The sequence below is a fragment of the Ornithodoros turicata genome, chromosome 7, assembly GCF_037126465.1.
Source record: "Ornithodoros turicata isolate Travis chromosome 7, ASM3712646v1, whole genome shotgun sequence".
Classification (NCBI taxonomy): Eukaryota; Metazoa; Arthropoda; class Arachnida; order Ixodida; family Argasidae; genus Ornithodoros; species Ornithodoros turicata.
In genome coordinates this window covers 56959254-56976379 of record NC_088207.1, presented here as the reverse complement: position 1 = coordinate 56976379, position 17126 = coordinate 56959254, and the positions used below count along the sequence as shown (strand labels likewise).

General features: G+C 45.7%; 2 protein-coding genes across 10 annotated transcripts in view; one reads left to right on the top strand and one right to left on the bottom strand.

The window, feature by feature from the left end:
• Positions 1-2690, top strand: part of LOC135401697 (uncharacterized) — a 180837-nt gene extending 178147 nt beyond the window's left edge. For 7 of the 8 annotated variants that reach the window (XM_064634228.1, XM_064634221.1, XM_064634227.1 and 4 more), the window contains 3 exons: positions 1-129; positions 508-702; positions 1627-2690. In XM_064634228.1, coding sequence (XP_064490298.1) covers positions 1-129; positions 508-702; positions 1627-1879 — 577 coding nt within the window. In that variant the 3' untranslated portion in view covers positions 1880-2690. The remainder of the gene's footprint in view (positions 130-507; positions 703-1626) is intronic. The other variant, XM_064634224.1, reaches the window with a different exon arrangement.
• Positions 2691-4018: 1328 nt separating this feature from the next.
• On the bottom strand, positions 4019-14834 carry LOC135401695 (wee1-like protein kinase 1-A). 2 transcript variants are annotated; one of them, XM_064634219.1, is made up of 11 exons: positions 14304-14834; positions 7662-7734; positions 7566-7580; positions 7086-7261; positions 6650-6771; positions 6048-6194; positions 5855-5971; positions 5606-5751; positions 4946-5053; positions 4716-4861; positions 4019-4492 (listed from the first exon to the last, which is right to left on the bottom strand). In XM_064634219.1, the coding sequence occupies exons 1-11, from the start codon at positions 14714-14716 to the stop codon at positions 4375-4377; spliced, it is 1581 nt and encodes a 526-aa protein (XP_064490289.1). In that variant the 5' UTR covers positions 14717-14834; the 3' UTR covers positions 4019-4374. The 2 variants fall into 2 exon arrangements, with proteins under 2 accessions (XP_064490289.1, XP_064490290.1); XM_064634220.1 differs by lacking the exon at positions 7566-7580.
• Positions 14835-17126: the final 2292 nt, after the last annotated feature.

The window sequence follows — 17126 nt, the reverse complement described above, 5'->3', positions numbered from 1 at the left end:
TGAGGAGCATGCGAGTGATGAAACTGTGCCACAGGGTGCCAAAGTGGGAACACAACAGGATCACAAGATCGGGGATTGCAAGGAGACAGTGGCAGACGAGCAGAACAGTTCGGCAGCAGCCGATGAAAGGTGTGCCCGTCATTGGAAAATATTACCACCAGTAGTAGCCGACCACAGGTCTTTCTATGTGGCTAGAACTTGTGGCAGAGCTGCTGCCCTCTGTGGTAAAGAGGTGGCAGAGCTGCCACCTCTTTACCACAGAGGGCAGCAGCTCTGCCACAAACTCGAAGCGGCAAAGGACACGGACAAGGACAAGAAGTTGATGCTACGACCTCTTTCGTAGCATCAAAGCAGTCACAGCACCAACTTCTTCCTGTCCTTGTCCGTGTCCTTTGCTGCTTCGAGTTCTAATGTCAGTTTACCAACTACCCCAACTTCATATTCTTGGCGCTTACTATGTATGTAGTAATGGTAGAGAGCTTGCTCCTGCGTGTTAAATCATTACAGCTCCACAGTACCTGAGGACTCTGCTGTCTTGCCTGAAAGCACTGCCTGTGATCCTGAACCAGAAGGCGAGGGTTTGGAGCAGGACTGTGGGGAGGCCGAAGGAAGGGACGAGCTAGAAAGCAGCCGATCAAGCCTTGCGCCTGAAGACTTCTGGGCTCAGTGGGCGACCAGTCTGCTAACAAAGCTCAAGCATTGGTATGTGACTTGCTACTTGGCTAAGTTACTGGGTACATGGGGAATTTAGCAAAGTGATGCTGCAGGTAGTACCATAATATGACGAGAGTTCCTACAAAGGACAGTCCCTGTTCGACAGTGAATTGTGGGCCGCTGCGATGTGCAAAGAATCGATTATGACTGCCAGTTTCAGTCTTGCCAGCACGTAGCTTTGTGAAAACCACGGTAATGTGTATAACTCTCACGTAAAGGTAACTGGACTGTTCTTAGACTTGAAAGAGCTGGCTGCTAATCGCGTTGAACTATTTTTCACTACGCACTGAAAGATGTCTTACATTGCCTAATCTTGTGCTGACCTCTCTTATCTACCAATTGCCTTATCATATACTTACTGTCTTATCTACCCATTGCCTTATCTTGTGCTGACCTTTATTATCTACCCATTCCCTTATCTTGTGCTGACCTGTCTTATCTACCAATTGCCTTATCATATACTTACCTGTCTTATCTACCAATTGCCTTATCATATACTTACCTGTCTTATCTACCAATTGCCTTATCTTGTGCTGACCTTTATTATCTACCCATTCCCTTATCTTGTGCTGACCTGTCTTATCTACCCATTGCCTTATCCTGTACTAACCTGTCTTATCTACCCATTGCCTTATCTTGTGCTGACCTGTCTTATCTACCCATTCCCTTATCTTGTGCTGACCTGTCTTATCTACCCATTCCCTTATCTTGTGCTGACCTGTCTTATCTACCCATTCCCTTATCTTGTGCTGACCTGTCTTATCTACCCATTCCCTTATCTTGTGCTGACCCGTCTTATCTACCCATTCCCTTATCTTGTGCTGACCTGTCTTATCTACCAATTGCCTTATCTTGTGCTGACCTGTCTTGCCTACCCATTGCCTCAACTTGAGCACGCAATCTCACCTGCAGGCTTGAAAGTAGCCGACGAGCCTTGATTCGCAAGCGGCGTCCCTATCTGAGCTCGGAAGCGTTCCGAAATGCGCGATACATCATCAGCGGCTTTCTGGTGGTCGCGGCTCTGTTCAGCCTGCTCGTGGCACTGTTGCCAAGCCCCACAGGTGCACACTGTTCAGCAAGACAGCCTACACTCTGGGAGCTGATGGACTTTTCGGGACCTTACGTCGTGGAGTTGCGCTGGTGGAGCGGGCCGCCCCCAACGTGAACTCTCTCTCCCCTTCAAGGTGGCGTTGATGTGTACCTCGTTTTAATCTCATTCCCGTCGGTCGTCATAGCGTTAGGAGCCCCATTTTTCGGTTATTATTTCAATTTTAATATTTTAAATTTAAATTAATTTAGATTTTAAGTACCGCGTTACATCCCCCCTACCCTTGTCTTCTGTCACCCGTTTCCCTATATGTTAATATGTATATATTAATACGAATTTATATAAGTTATATGTATGTTAGTAGTATATTGATATGTCAAAAGGCCACAGTCTGTCACCATCATTGCAGGGTCACAGTTTTCAACTAGGGAATGCAGGAAGTGACGAAGATACGAGGTGCTTGTGAAACGTGCGGGCCGTGCGTGATCTTTTTACAAGAGTGCTGCAGTAACATTTTGGACAATTCACGCGCCTCACAAAAGGCGCAGATATATGGTGCAATACCGAGTGCATATTCTAGATGGTTCCATTGCAACTTCCTTTCCCGACTCGAATGCGCGTGCATTTAGTGCTTTGAAGGCCGTTTACCTACGAGTGAGAACGTACGTTTGAAATCCCGGCGTTACAACGGCTAACCCAGGCATTTCGACAGCCTTTGGAATCCGTCTGTCATTGTGGAGCACAATGTTACCAGTATACAAAACATATATGTATTGTTGATAGTTTATTCTGTGATGACACTTCATAGTGACCGTAGTTCGGGTCTCGTAGAATTTAATAATACAGGTAGAAACAAAACCTGTACATTTCACCTGTAATTAGTGTGATTTGGAATAAACTGGCTGTGAATGCAGTGAATTCAACAGGTGCCCACCTGGAAGGGAATTTTTTCTTACTGAGAGTTCAGTGTCCCCATTTCCTTGTTTCATTACTTCACACAACTTGTAGCATTAGAGAAATGAATGCTGTCTGAACACACCCTGTGTCAGCAGCTGTAATATATACTATATACAGCTGTATATAATATACAGGGGTTGCTCAGGGCTCTTATCTCTGTAAATACCGTGCAATGGGAAATTTGGAAAAAACCCAAAAACTATGTCAGCTTTTTTAAGTATTCACCGTGCTATGGCTGTGGCAACTATTTGATGCCTTTGGCATAGAAAAAAAGTGTGATGCTGTCGTAACCACTGTGGGACATCTTTCTGGAGGGTTTCATCTGTCTGGAACGTCTTTTCTCCAAACAAATACTAATAACATACAAATGATCACTGGAGGCTAAGCCTGCGCTATAAGGGGCATAGGGCAAAACCTCCCAGCACATTTTGGCCAGGGTGGCTACCATCTGGACAACCCTACAACAACAAAGAATTACCCTTCTGGACAACATTCCCAGCCTTGTCTCGCGTTTCAACACGGTGCCCTTTATCAACGTGACCCCTTCCTCCGAGAATTCCACATGGACGACCCCAGCAGACGGCTGCATATTTCTTTTCTTTGGCAGTGTGGAAGCCTTATGTCGCCATTCCACGCTGCTGCTTTTTGTCTCTCAGGTGAAAATTATGCATCCAGGTTTAGTCACACGATTGATCGCAAAAACTTGTCCGCCTTGGATTGAAATCGGTTCAGCAGCTTGCTCAGAGACTGCCAGACTTGTGACCAGACTCCAGTCTGGTCACAAGTGAGGTGTCTGGGAATCCATCTTCCGCAGGCTTTGCGGAACAGTAAGTGCTCGTGAATGATCCCAAACTTTTACTCGACGCTGCAGTGACTGCAGTCAGATGAACGTTTCGATGTGGTTCATTCGTCACCAAACTGTCTGCACCATTTGTACTCTCTTCCCCTTGACATCATTTCTTCGCCATACTCTGCTCGTGGTCCTTGCAAAATCTCATCTGGTTTGACATTCTCCTTCACAAGGAGCTGCTTATGGTTATGCATCTCTGTTCCACAACTACAGACACAGCTGACCTGAGGAGGATTGAGGATTGGATTGATTGATTGGCTCATTTTGTAGAGCATTGGAAACTATGGGAAACAGCAAGCATTCTTTCTCAAAAACTATTGTGCATAGTGTGTGCATGATGATGGGGATCTATCCGTGAGAGTGGTTCATTCACAGCTGCCCGGTACACAGACTCCTTAAGTCACACAAGCAGATTGGGCCTTGGGTAAGAAAGGGCAATGACACATCCATCACTAATCATCTCTATTTATTCCATCCGCATATAAAATCGTCTTTGACAGTGATCTAGATCTATGTACAAGATTTATACAGTGTATATGAAGAAAGGGCGTCGCTTTTGTAGCGTAGCCTCGAGTGCAAAAAGGCACAATGACTTCAATGACATATGCTATCACAAGGGGGAACCTTTCAGATTCAGATCCTGAAATGGGCTCACTACCATGAAAAAATGACTCTGAAATGCGTGACTGATCAGTTAAGTTACACAAACGTTTATGCAGTCTAGAAAACATTAACTAATAAGAACACCACACGAGAATCATGAAGTCTGGTGATGAAAATGAAGAGGAATGACAGGAATGAGGAATCAAAAATTAGTCACGCTGTGGCTGCGGTTTGCCTTCTTCCCAACTAGTCTAGACTGCCTGTCGCTTCGGCACTGGTGAGGCAGTCCCTGCAGGCAGAGTGACGCTTCTTCCAGTTTCCTGAAATTTATTCATTGGTCGATTAATTGTCGAGGCACACAAGCTTGTCGGAGCAATTTGTAGTCCAGAGTCACCCACTGTAGGGACTCTGGTGACATTCATTCATTTCTGCACCGTGCATTTGCAAAAATTCGAATTATTTCAAAGCTATCCTCAAAATATTGATACAACATGTTGCTGTTATCTCTGTAAGCACGTAAATTCTGCCCTTTTCTGTGCATACCGTGATAACAACTCGTTCTTGAACCTCTCAGCGTTGAGTTCCTTCCGCAGCTGCGCCCTAGACTTTGTTGCATTGGGTACGAGGACAGGGTGCTGAAGCAGTGCGCTGGCGGACGGCCGTTGTTCCGCTTGCTTCCGAATCATCTCCTGCAGAACATACACACAAAAAAATAAAATTTGCATAACAGGAAACGACAAGAACACGTGCACCATTCTTTCTACCGTACTTACCAGGAGCAACTGGTTGAACTCTAGTGAGCAGTGGTCAAGGTAGGGTAGCCTGCCTTTGCGTATGGCTGCCCACTGCTGCCCATTCTTGGGTAGAGGTCCACCACCTCCCTGTTATAAAGACCGTAAATATAAAACATAATGCGATAAAAAATATTCTGTTAACACAGTAAACCTGCTAGTAACTGCTTTGCACGTCAAATCTGCTGTGACTTCAAGAGCGATCCCAAGAAAGTTGACAGGGTTATAGGCAGAGCATCGAACCGAAACGTTTTTCGGTTTGTTTCGGGTTCGGCCATAAAAGGTTTCGGTTCAAAGGCTGTAAACCGGTTTGGAACCGGTTGTGATGTGTTACAAAACTATTGGTAGCCACCAAAAATGATACAAGATCTCTTCTTTAAATTTTTTGTGCCCTTATTTCTGTTTTTCAACCAACAGGAGCCCCTTTCATCCGTTTCCCGAGCAACATGCCGCCAATCTAGGCAGTAGGACCGCCCGAATCCCCACATCATCCCAGTATCCCGAACCGGTAACTGAAGTTCTTAGATTGCTTCAGTTCCGGTTCAGCTCCAAGCTGGCACTAGTAATTGCGGTTCAGTTCCAGCTAAAAATATCGGTTAATTCCGGTTTTCGGTTCGACGCTCCGGTTGCAGGCCTACGTACCGCTTCGAAGACCGTCAGTCCCAATGCAAAGATGTCCGCTTTTGTCAGGTGTGAATAGTCGTCCCGAAGAACTTCCTTGGCGAGATATCGACAGTCGCCTTCTTCGACGTACGGGTTCCTAGTCGACGTTACATGCCCTAGGTCACCTGGAAGACAAGACCTCACCTCAATTCAATTCAATTCTTTATTTTCCAAACAAGTTGGTTTCCTCACAGTGCAAATGGTTTGGATAGAACCGCAAAAACTTACCAATCTTGTACACAACCACTTCCTCCAAAGCGGGAGCTTTCTCGTCTTCCTCATCGAACCCGTCGTCCGAGCTTTCCGCGACAGACACGTTGGTCGTCTTGGTGATGAAAATATTTCCTGTTACGGAAGAATAAATATTTGTTCAATACCTCTCAAACGCACATTCACATTTCGATTAAAAGAGACTACGCACCTGGCTTGATGTCCATGTGTACCAGGTTCTGAGAGTGGATGTACTTGAGTCCTTCGGCAACGTGCAGAAGTATCCGCTTCAACTCGGACTCGGGGATTCGTGTCTCATTTTGCTCGTTCTGCTGAATCACATCCGCTAGGCTTCCCCCTTGAATGAACGTGTTGCGTCATACGTTAAAAGAGTACGAAATTGTACGACACGTTTCAGCGTCAAACTTGCTGCCGTTGATTAGCCGATCACACTTTGAACCCCGTGTGCGGCCATAGGCAAGGATACCACTATGGCTATCTTTTGAGAGTAGTGACTCGGTTACAATTGGTTACTTGTCAAAATGTAACTACAGTTACAACTACAGTTACCAAGTCAGTAACTTGTATGTACCCTTTATCAGCTGTGCAACGGAGGGCCGACCATCTACCCGTCATAACGCCTCGCTCATTTCACAAACGGCAACACTTGTGCCAGCACACTTGCCGCCCCTTCTGCAGCACAGTCGATAAATTATAAGAATTTCCCTACAAACTTAGCTGCAGTCAGAGCTGAACAAGAGAATGCCTAGTTACCGCAAAAATACCGGTTCCCCTAGAGACACGAAAACTTACCATTGCAGAATTCGTTCTGGATAATCATGCGATCTTCTTCGGCCCATGCGGAGTAGTAACGCACAACGTGTGGGTGCTGTCCCAGGACAGCGTGGGCATACACTTCATTTAATGCTGTCTTCCTAGGGGACAAAAATGTAAGATTTATATAAATAAAAATTTATAAAAATAAAAAGATTTATTATGACATGGCTCGTAGTGAAAACAGCAATGCCAACTGGCAAAAAAAAAAAATTTGAACAGTTAAGTTAGTACCGATATTCAGGGTTTTATGAAAACAATATTCACAAAATTATTGAGCAACTAATGCTACACGTCGCTATTAGAAAGATTGCGAAGAAAATTTGTACAGGTGCCCATCAGGGGAAGAGCTGGTGAACAGAACCGCTATGCACAATAATTTTTTAAAATAATTTACAACAATTGATAAACTTACTCGTCCTGTGTCCCCCTCATGGGCTTGCGGGACTTCTTGATGGCGTACGTGCAGCCGTCTAGCCTGTGCAAGCACCTGTAGACGCTGCCAAATTCGCCCGACCCTACTTCGCAGAGCTCTAGGAATTCTGCCTCGTAGCGAGACATACTGGGACTCGTCTTTGCGATCCGCTGCACCTAGAGATGACGATGCCTGCTTTTTAGTAATGCATAAGAAGACACAGACCCAGGATTGCTTACAATGCGTTCCAAAACTTTTTTTTTTTTTTTTTTGCTGTAGCTTGTACAAACCATCGAATGAATGGTCACAGTGTTTCATGGGGTTATGTCCTCAGTGAAAAATCAGTGACACCGCAGATGGTTTGGGACATATAACCATAGCAAAAGCCGTAGATACTTTCACAGGAAGTGCGCATGTTATGTGCAGGAGCACTAGCTCACAATTTAAAAAGTTCCAAGGCACTGCCATGGAATCACTTACTTGTAGGAAAGACAGCTGTAAAAATGTGCACCATAACTATCACTCTTACCACCCCGATCTATAAACTTCATTGCGGAGAGGACAAGACATACTAACCTTTGTATAACGTTCATCTTCAACTTCGTCCTGGTCATCATAGAGATCCGACAAATCCAACTTGTCTCTATGCCTAAAAAATAAAAAAATAAAGTCGTTACATGTCAGTACTCAGTACCTTCCGAACTGCCCTACGAACAAGAAAAATCATCATTTACAACTCGAGCGCGCCAATTATCCGTGCTGCGGAGACAGACACCCTTTATGACATAAGGGCCGTTATATATATTTAAAAAAAAAAAAAGTAGGCCAGCAGACAAGAAGGTTGTTATTGTTGGCACAAGGACATGCCATCACACGGAGCGTAACGAATGTTGTTTGGAACGACGGTTACTCAAGGATAACGCGCGAATCGTGGCAGATTTTAAATACCTACTTAATGGCACCCGATGCGACAGGAAAAGCAAAACAACACCCGGTGTTCAACAGGCGGTTCCTTCAAATGACAGCTGCATTTGGAGCCGGGCGGGAAAGTTAAAAAAAAAGAAAAAAGAAAAGATCGTCTGCATCGAAAGAGCTACAGACGACATCTGCTACCGGCCGACGGCACGCGCCATTTTTTTTTTTTTTATTTATACCGCTTCAAGATGGGCTGCAAGAACCGTTAACCTATAGAAGACAGATTTGTTTGACTTCTTGTTAGTCGACTCCCCGTTCTCAGGTAACGGTCGTTTTAACAAACGGGATACAGTCGACATAAGCTGTACCTGGGACTCGTTTCTTGATTGTTCTCGGGCTGGTTCTACGCATAGAACACAGCTTGTCATTTTGAAGTATTTGTTGGTTCTTTTGTACAGACCTCGCTAAACTTTTAGTAAGAGCGGTTACCGCGTACAGATTTTTCGCAAGTGTACTTCGCGGTCCGACTCGCTCAGCGGCCACTAAGATTTGCCGCGCGTGCATATACGAGGAAGCGGACTGGAAGATCACTTATAGATAGGGTAGGGACCCCAGCAGACGACAGTTCTGAAAATTGTCTAACGGGACATAGCGTGCGCAGAAGACAGCACGCGCCATTGCACGGCATATATGGATTCAGCCGAAGCATGACCAAGCGAAAGTAGCGGGCGCAATGGACCAATGACAGTTCGCGCCAGTTGGCAGACGACAGCCATCGCCAGACTCTTCCGTCAGAAAACGGAAGTAAATAAGGACTGTTCATATAGCTTCATCTTGCAGGAGGTACGCGTAACGGAACTTAATGTGGAGGCAACAGACGGCAAGCATGTGACGCGCAGCGGACCTTAGAATTGAAGTTTGCAGACGACAGAAGGCTGCGCGTTTCAGTAGAGAGCGAGGCTGGAGTTAACCCTACAAACCTGCCGACGAAATATATAGTTGTCACGTGCCATTTTAAGCCAACGTTAGGCCAATTTCTGCGGATGCCATTTTCAGACAGACACGCGTATCTTCGTCATTATCAGGGTGAACTTTCGTGCAAATTCGTGGATCGTGGTGTGCTTTACGTATGATCAAACTGCGAAGAAGTGGCGTACGTCATGGAACAGTAAGGTTTCTAAAGTTCTAGAGTCGCTCGGCAAGTTCATCGCACTGCTGGCTTGACGAACAAGCAGAAATACTGTTGACAATGCATTTCCCCCGACACAACACAACACGCCGGAATCAGCTGGAACCGCGAATGTTCCGGAAGTGCACACAATAGCAGACGACACCTGGGCAGGAACACAACATCCGGCGGCACGTGCCCTTCGTCGCACGCGCCACTTTCAATACCCCCTCCTCCTCCAATCACACTGTAAAGACGCCTGGAGACATCTTTACAAAACGTGGGGAACCATCTTTTGAGGAAACGTCCGTACAAAGGAAAAGAGGAAGCAGATCGTTTCCTTCAGAGGAAATGAGTTACCCGGAGCGTTTTCTGCTGAAAAAAATAAATAAAATAATTTCGAAGAAGCGGACGGGATGGAAGTCCTGAATACGCTTCCGATGGCTCAACTCAATCACTTTCGTTCGCACATTTCTCCCGTGTCTTAGTTTTGATGTTTAGCCTATGCAGGGCTGCCTAGAGAACCAAAAAGGAAAAAAACCAACAACGTTGTCGTCCTCCGAACATCAATGTCGAGATGACAAGCACAATACTATCAAACTGCGACAAGATATCTCTCAGACGCTATCGCGAGTGAACCGATAAGCTCTGACAATTCGGTTGCCCAGTTCTGGACACGAACTTGAAGCAATCTTTAACTACGATTGGCTCGCAACTCTACGCTGTGTTGCCTGTAATCTTACAAGATACCACCGCCCTTGACGCTGAACAGCAAACGAGGTCGATACAGATAAAATGGTTAAAAAGCAAGCGAGCTGGTGACTAAGATCCATGACGAAAACCCGAGACTGGGAAAAAGACGAAAAACAGACGACACAACACAAAGTCTCAAGTCTCAATTGAGACTTTGTGTTGTGTCGTCTGTTTTTCGTCTTTTTCCCAGTCTCGGGTTTTCGTCATGGAGGTCGACACGTCGCATTTTTTAGAAGCGTCCCCCCTGGTGCAATTTGACCACAAAAGGGTGATACGGTATCACCGCTGGACTGACCGTTGGTAGAGAAGGACCGGATGCAGCTGTCCACGTGCCGAAAGACCCCCCCAAAACGGGACTATCAAAACGACGACTATTTAGAATAAACGGGAGGGTACTGAATGACCAAAGTTGTTCACCTGGACTTCACCTGGCCTGAGTATACGACCCGCGTTTCGGAGCTTGTACCGTGAGCTTTTCGCAAGTTGGAGCAAACAGAAAGGTTGGCCAAAAAGGCAGGAAACAAAAAAAAGTGCATCGACTTTTCCTTAATAATGCTTACAGTAGCTACGTAATCAGTTCGTCCACTACGGAGGCTATTATTCTCAATTGGTTGATGGCTCGATCGATAAGAAATCGCAGACTCTAAATGGAATGCTTGTATATAAGCCCAATAAAGCTTGATAGGGCGTGTGTTCTACAAGCCGGTCATTGAGAGAAAAAAAAAAGATGTTTGCGCAGTAATTAAATGATAACTTGACTACGTGACAAGGTCAATGTCACAACCGCTCCAAGAGGATAAGTTGCGAGGGATTTCTTCCCTCTTTCGTGGCACACCTTTTGAACGAGATGTACACGGCGCTACCAACGCCACCTGGATATAGTTACGTGGACATATGAAGTCAGAATTCGTCTGCTACAGCGATTCGCCCTTCTGCGAATTCAAATCAAATGATTGCGGCTAACTTGGAACCTGTAGACCTGAATCTTTGGACTAAAAGTACAACACGCTTTCCAGAAAAACAGTTTCGGGCTGTTCTGCGCTTTATTTTAAAGATTTCCGGATTTAGTACGCGGGGACTTTCATTCACTACTCGCAGACGACGGTGGCTCGTCTCATGGCTACGACCACTGAAAGAACGTCCGTGATTGGCTACCGCAGTTGAAAACACGATCCTGATTGGCTGACTCTTAAGTCGTTACGTCAAGTCGACGAGTAATCTTAGGTTTACGTTTGCCTAATCCCTTTTGAGTCAGGGCAGGTGACGTGCAGGCTTTCGCTATCTAGGTGGCACTGGCACTACGTCTACCGGATTCGTGCCAATATACAAGCCAATCTAAGCCAACGGGTCTTCTCCAAAAGTAGCAACAACCGCAACCAACACTTTGCCGACGAGAAACGCGCAAACCGTAAAACAATATCCGTTGTCCCTCTGCCCGTTACACGGACTGCGTGCAAGACAACTTAGGAAACCGATCTGTTTTGACAGACCGGATCGTTTCTCACTAAGCCTTGCCAGAAATGTCATCTGCCCAGATTGTTCCACCTGCTCAGAGGAGTAGACAGGTGAAGGCTTTGAACAATGGCGATGGAAATCATGAACAGCTAGCGCAAGGTGCTCTGCACATGTGGGCTCCTCTTTTGAAGCAGGTTGCAGGGTATATTAACTGCACAAGTGCAGCTGGTAGAACCTGTCTACAAGTAACAGCACGTTCATATTATATTGTGTTGCAGCTGTGACTTGATACGGTTAAGTCGCAGGGCATGTGGGTTTGGGAGTGGTCGGATACCGGGTAGGAATATCGCGTTTATCTCACTTCAGCTGTGACAAGTTTTTTTTTTTTTTTTATAAGTTTGTCCGGCGAAAATGTCCCACACTGAACAGCAGTTCATTCCTGGGGTGCTACAAGAGCGCCAGTGTTACAACCAGACGTATCACGCTATCGATAAGACAGCTTCGGAAAAATAAAATTCGATCGTTTGTCTATCTGAATAAAAGTTACTGAAAGAACATTGTGCACGGCTTCCGAAATTACAGCGTAAAGCGTGCGATTCAAAAGGAAAGTGATTAACTGAAAGAATCGTTAGTAAATAATTGAAAGTACTTAGTTATAGTTGAAAGTTAGTCTGCAGAAGAACAATTAGTTCTAGTTACTTCCTCAGCAACCTCCAGTTAGTAACTCCCAGAGACTGCTGAGGCGCATATCGCAGACAGAGTGGAGCGTATCTTCTTAGCTTCGTGAGACTTTTTAGTTAGCTATCCATATTGAGATTACAGACGTTCGCTAGACTAATACCTAAGCTGTCTGCTGCTGTAGATTGACGTGCATAAAAGAATGCTGTCAATAATTCGTTGTTTTTATTCAACAATATGTTGTTTTTTACCAATAATTTCATCCTGATCAATAACGTTTCCGCGATTTTTTATTATTATTATTATAGTTTTTTTTTTAATGACGCGTACACTACCCAACTTATGGAATGTAAAACAATGCCGGTACGACAATTTGTTACGATGTCGTCGTTCATAAGCCTACACGGCTAACTCATCTACCATATGCTAATATCATCTTAGATATCATATGCTAGGCGTACATGGTGAAGAAACATTAAATAAGAATGCGAGGTGTAAATCCGATATCACAATCCCAGTAAAACAACGTGAAGCCCAGAATTCCTGAAAATTGAGAATACCCCTAAAATGCACTTTTATTGAAGATACGAAATGGCTCATGTAAAATAGCGATCGACACGGAGGAACCCAGGGTATGTCACAATGGCATAGAGCACGCCAGGGGAACTGCCGAGAACGGCCCAGCTGGTGTTGATACCTGGGGGGGGGGGGCACCTGGGACGTTGTTTTGTGGAGGGTCACCCTTGTGTCCCGGTTGGGCATTGTGGAAGGTAACGGAATTTGGTAGGGTCGCATGGTCGAAACGTCTGCCTGCGTCGTTTTTCGGCTTTAATTGCGCTTAAATAAGGACGGTGATGCCATTTCTTTAGCTGTTTCAGTTCATCTACATCTGTCGTAGAAGCTGTTAACAATTTCACGTTGAATAAAGCCAGGCCCGATAGTAGTACGCTGTTCCCAAACGGTTGTCCGCTACCCACCCGCCATCTTGCAAGGAATCAACAGCACCGACCTGCGAAGGGTTGAACGGGGCAACGGGGGAAAAAAAAAGGCGCCCCCAATCCTTCCCTCCCGAAACAAAAAAAAAACGGAGAGCAGCAGACACTACAAACCACCTTCAGCATCTAACGGTCGTGCTGACCTTTCAAAGCAAGAAGAGACACGTCGGAAGGGGTTGTTTTCTCCTAATTTGGGGCCATCGGACATGTTTTGGGGAAAACCCCACACCTCCTCGCAAGTGATTCGCCTAGGGAAAGGAGGCACAATTCTCCCAAAAAGAGAACTGCACCAAAAATAGCCACTGCCCCCACGCGACTTGTCGTGATTTTAGGCGCAGGTGGACTCCTTCGAAGCGGCTATGCGTAATGGCTACTTTTCCGGGACTTCGGGATGGCGTACTTCGAGGGTAACAGGTGAAGTCTCCGCATGACCGAATCTGCTGTCCCAGAAAAAAAAGAAGTACCATCCTCTATTTTGGCCAGATATGGACGACGATGGGGGTAGTCTAGACGGTGAAGGTTGCGTGATTGCTACGATACGTAAAGGCATGCGAAAATAAATCGTGTTCAATTTGCTGACGCCGCCGATGAAGTAGCAGACGACAGTCTACCGCTATGTGGATGCGGTTGTACGGCCGTGTTTTACATGAAAAACGGACTTCTCGACAATCGGTAACCTATTCAGGTTCGCTCTGTGACGCAAGTGGGAGACAAGCCATGACGTCGTTCTACAACTCGGCACGACAAGGTTCGTTCGCTATCGAAAATCGCGAATTCCTCTAAATGCAACCACGGCTACTTCACCACAATCTCATGCACAAAACCAACACAGCTACTGTGGACTAATTGTAAAACACATCATACGCGTTACTGGAATAGATAAATACTTGTAAAGACTGCAATAAAGACTGGAAAGCCGTTTAGAATACGGACAGTTACGAAAAGGTGAAGGTCGGCGCATAATGCATACAAAAAAATCGCCCCACCCCGATTTTTTCTGGAGCAAAAAAAAGGCCGGTGACAACGCTCTGGGTATGCAAAAAATATGCATCAATACAAAGATGCAGCGAGGCCGTACGAAAGGTCAAAAAGTGCATTCAGCAGGGAAATCGTCGACGAGAATTTGAAAAAGGCGCCCGGAGCGCATCAAGCGCGATAGCGATGCCGAGTATTCTAGGAATGTCACGTCACAAACTAACTGATCGCGCTGACCCACAGCGAGGATCAAGTAATCACAGTGAGCAAATCACTCACCTGAAGACGCTAACACATTTTCGAGGGCGCTTAAGCCGGCTCGCCGGTGCTGGTGTGTCCGGTACTGGGGAGAACGGGTTCACGTTGGCACCCTGATCAAATAGCTGAGAGCGATGGCGTACGATGTCTTGCGAGTTCGGAGCCTCAGCTCGCTGCAGCAAAGTTTTCGGCGTCTGAGGTGATCCAAAGAGTCGTAGAGCCCGAATCTTCTTGTACGGCGGCGTGTCCTGCCGTGGAACGGGCCGGACCTTGATGACAGGCACGGCAGGCGACCGGTCTATTCGAACGACGCCAGAATCGGTGGAACTGTTGAGATCGCTGGATGAGGGAGGTGAATTGGAACGGCCGCGTTCATCCATGTTGTCCTCGTCTCTAAACAGCGTCTTGGGGGAGAGATGGTAGCTGGAATCCATATCCACAGGACCTTCGCGCCCTCCGTTTTGAAACTATGGCCGGCGACATGCAAACAAAATCCGAACGCAGCCCGCCGAAACAGGGAGGGAGGGCGTCACGTGAGAGCGCATTCCACCAATCACGTTCCCTTTGCGTCACTTCCGCCATCCTTTGGGGGCCGTATAAGTATGGCGCGGCGGTATCCAAGGTAACGGATGGACGATTCCAGTGTTGCAGACGATTCTGATTAGTGTAACCAGCGGGAAATTGAAAGTTCCACCCGAAAAGAAGGGAAATAACCTCTTGATTGTACGAAGGGAGAGAGACGTTTCAGCTCATAAATTGTGGCCAATGTTATTTGTGACGAGAGATGAACCTTCGTGCACGGTGTGTGCTTTTGGTGGAATTTCCGCCAATCATCACTCAGTCTCCTGTGCATTACTGTGCCGTGGGACTTTTGAAATGATGAGTGCGATCTATCTGATCTGTGGTTGAACGTAGTGTCTGCGGTGCTAAATAGATGCTATAAAAGCACAGAAATTACGCTGTTCAATGTACGAGGTGCAGTAATACGTTTGAACATGCTTGCATGACAAAAATAGCGTAACAGGTAGATCCTGCGCATTCTAAGGATGCTCAGCTGTAGTTGCGCAATGCCTAGCAACGGGAGGGCCTTCCTAGTGACGTCATGACGCATGTCTGAGTCAGACCCATACGTCAGAGGCGCGCGGGAAGTTTCCAAATCAAGTAGGGGCATGAGTCTGAAGTGTTTTCTGTCGATAAATGAATTATGTGTCCGGATAAAAAGCGTGAAGGAGATTCCTCTTACCTATATGAGAGCACAGCAAGAACGGTTCGCGTGTGAGGATCCGTTGCGACGTCATGTGGAGCTATGGAAGTCATAAATAAGCCAGACACACAAAAAAAAATTCTGCGAAGTGTTGCAGATAGTTTTTCGGGCTCCATTGCGCGTCCCGAAACCCCGATTTTCTTGGTTCTATATTTATTGAACGAAGTTCCGCAGAACTACGGAATCCCACCCTATATAGAAAACGATTTGGTCTTTTTACTTCTCGTTGCAATATGTGTTGAATATTTTACATATTGTGTAAATCAGTCCTTGTCTTTTTTTTTTCCTTCAGTCATGGTCGGTCACTGCCTTGCAAGTATTTTGTTGAAGTCCGCGACACCCTGAAAGTAGAAAATAGTCAGAAGCGAAACACGTCATATCAACATATTTGTTCAAACACAAAAGCGCGAGACATAGCACGTGTGCATGACTCGGAACGTGTTTGCTGGCTCGTGAGTCACATTGTTTTTTTGCTATCTATCCGGGAGGACCTACCGAGGCAAGAAACGTCCAGTCAGAGCTGACCCAATATATGTCATGTTAGGAACAAGTCTGGACAACCTCCCATCTTATCAGGACCGCGGTGATGTCATGGGGATTTATCTCTCAAATGCGGGTGCTTTTGGAAATTTTGATAACAGAACTCCAAGGCTGGCCATTACTTATTAGTTTTAACGTTTCCTTTTTTTTTCTTTCTTTGTGGGTAGACGAGATATGGGTCAAGGCTGATGAGCTCACCCCCATGTGGTAAGGAAAGTTTACATGTGTTCGGATTACTATAAGTCGGTTAGGTATTTCTCTTTCAGATAATCTGTTCTCTTTTTAACATGATCCGCGCTGTAGCGAATAAATTTTGTTTATCGAACAGGTAAACTGCTAACGTTTACTTGGTTTAATACGGGTTGCTGCTCTTACGCAGTTGTGGCTATACGTAGTTTGCGTGACAGTCACTGTATATAGGCGTACTCTACGTGTTTTATCAGGAAGTACTCATACATAATAGTCACTACGTATAGTCATATAAGTGGTCACTAGAGTCGTCACATATGATGACTGTGGTTTGCGTAATGTCCGCCCCCCCCCCACCAACTCCTTCCTGCTGTCCTCTGTCCATCTCGTTATGGGAAATTTAAGGAGAGGTCAGCCTAGACAAGCTGACTTGCTACTCCGGGCTACCTGACAACTAAGCACTAAGACCAACCTGCCCACCTGCTAAACTTAAAAATGTATGATTATTATTGTTTTTTTCTTGTTTGTTTTTTGCGTTTCTCTATAAGTTTCTTGGTTAAAACCCAAGGATAATCAAACAAATTACGACAAATAGTCATATACGAAGTATCTCGAAATATTTTCACGCAATCACGCGTAAAAGATAATAAAAATCATAAACGTTACAGTAACGCCTTTGTGCCTGAAATAATAGCACGCCTCTCGATTGCCGGCTACACTGGCATGCCGTACCGTCGACTCTGCCAAGTGTCCTATGTTCGTCCTTCAACGAACAGGACACACACTCGTCAAGATGTGCGGGTTCTGATCCTGCTCCTGTCTGACTTTTTCGACAACTTATCGACACATCT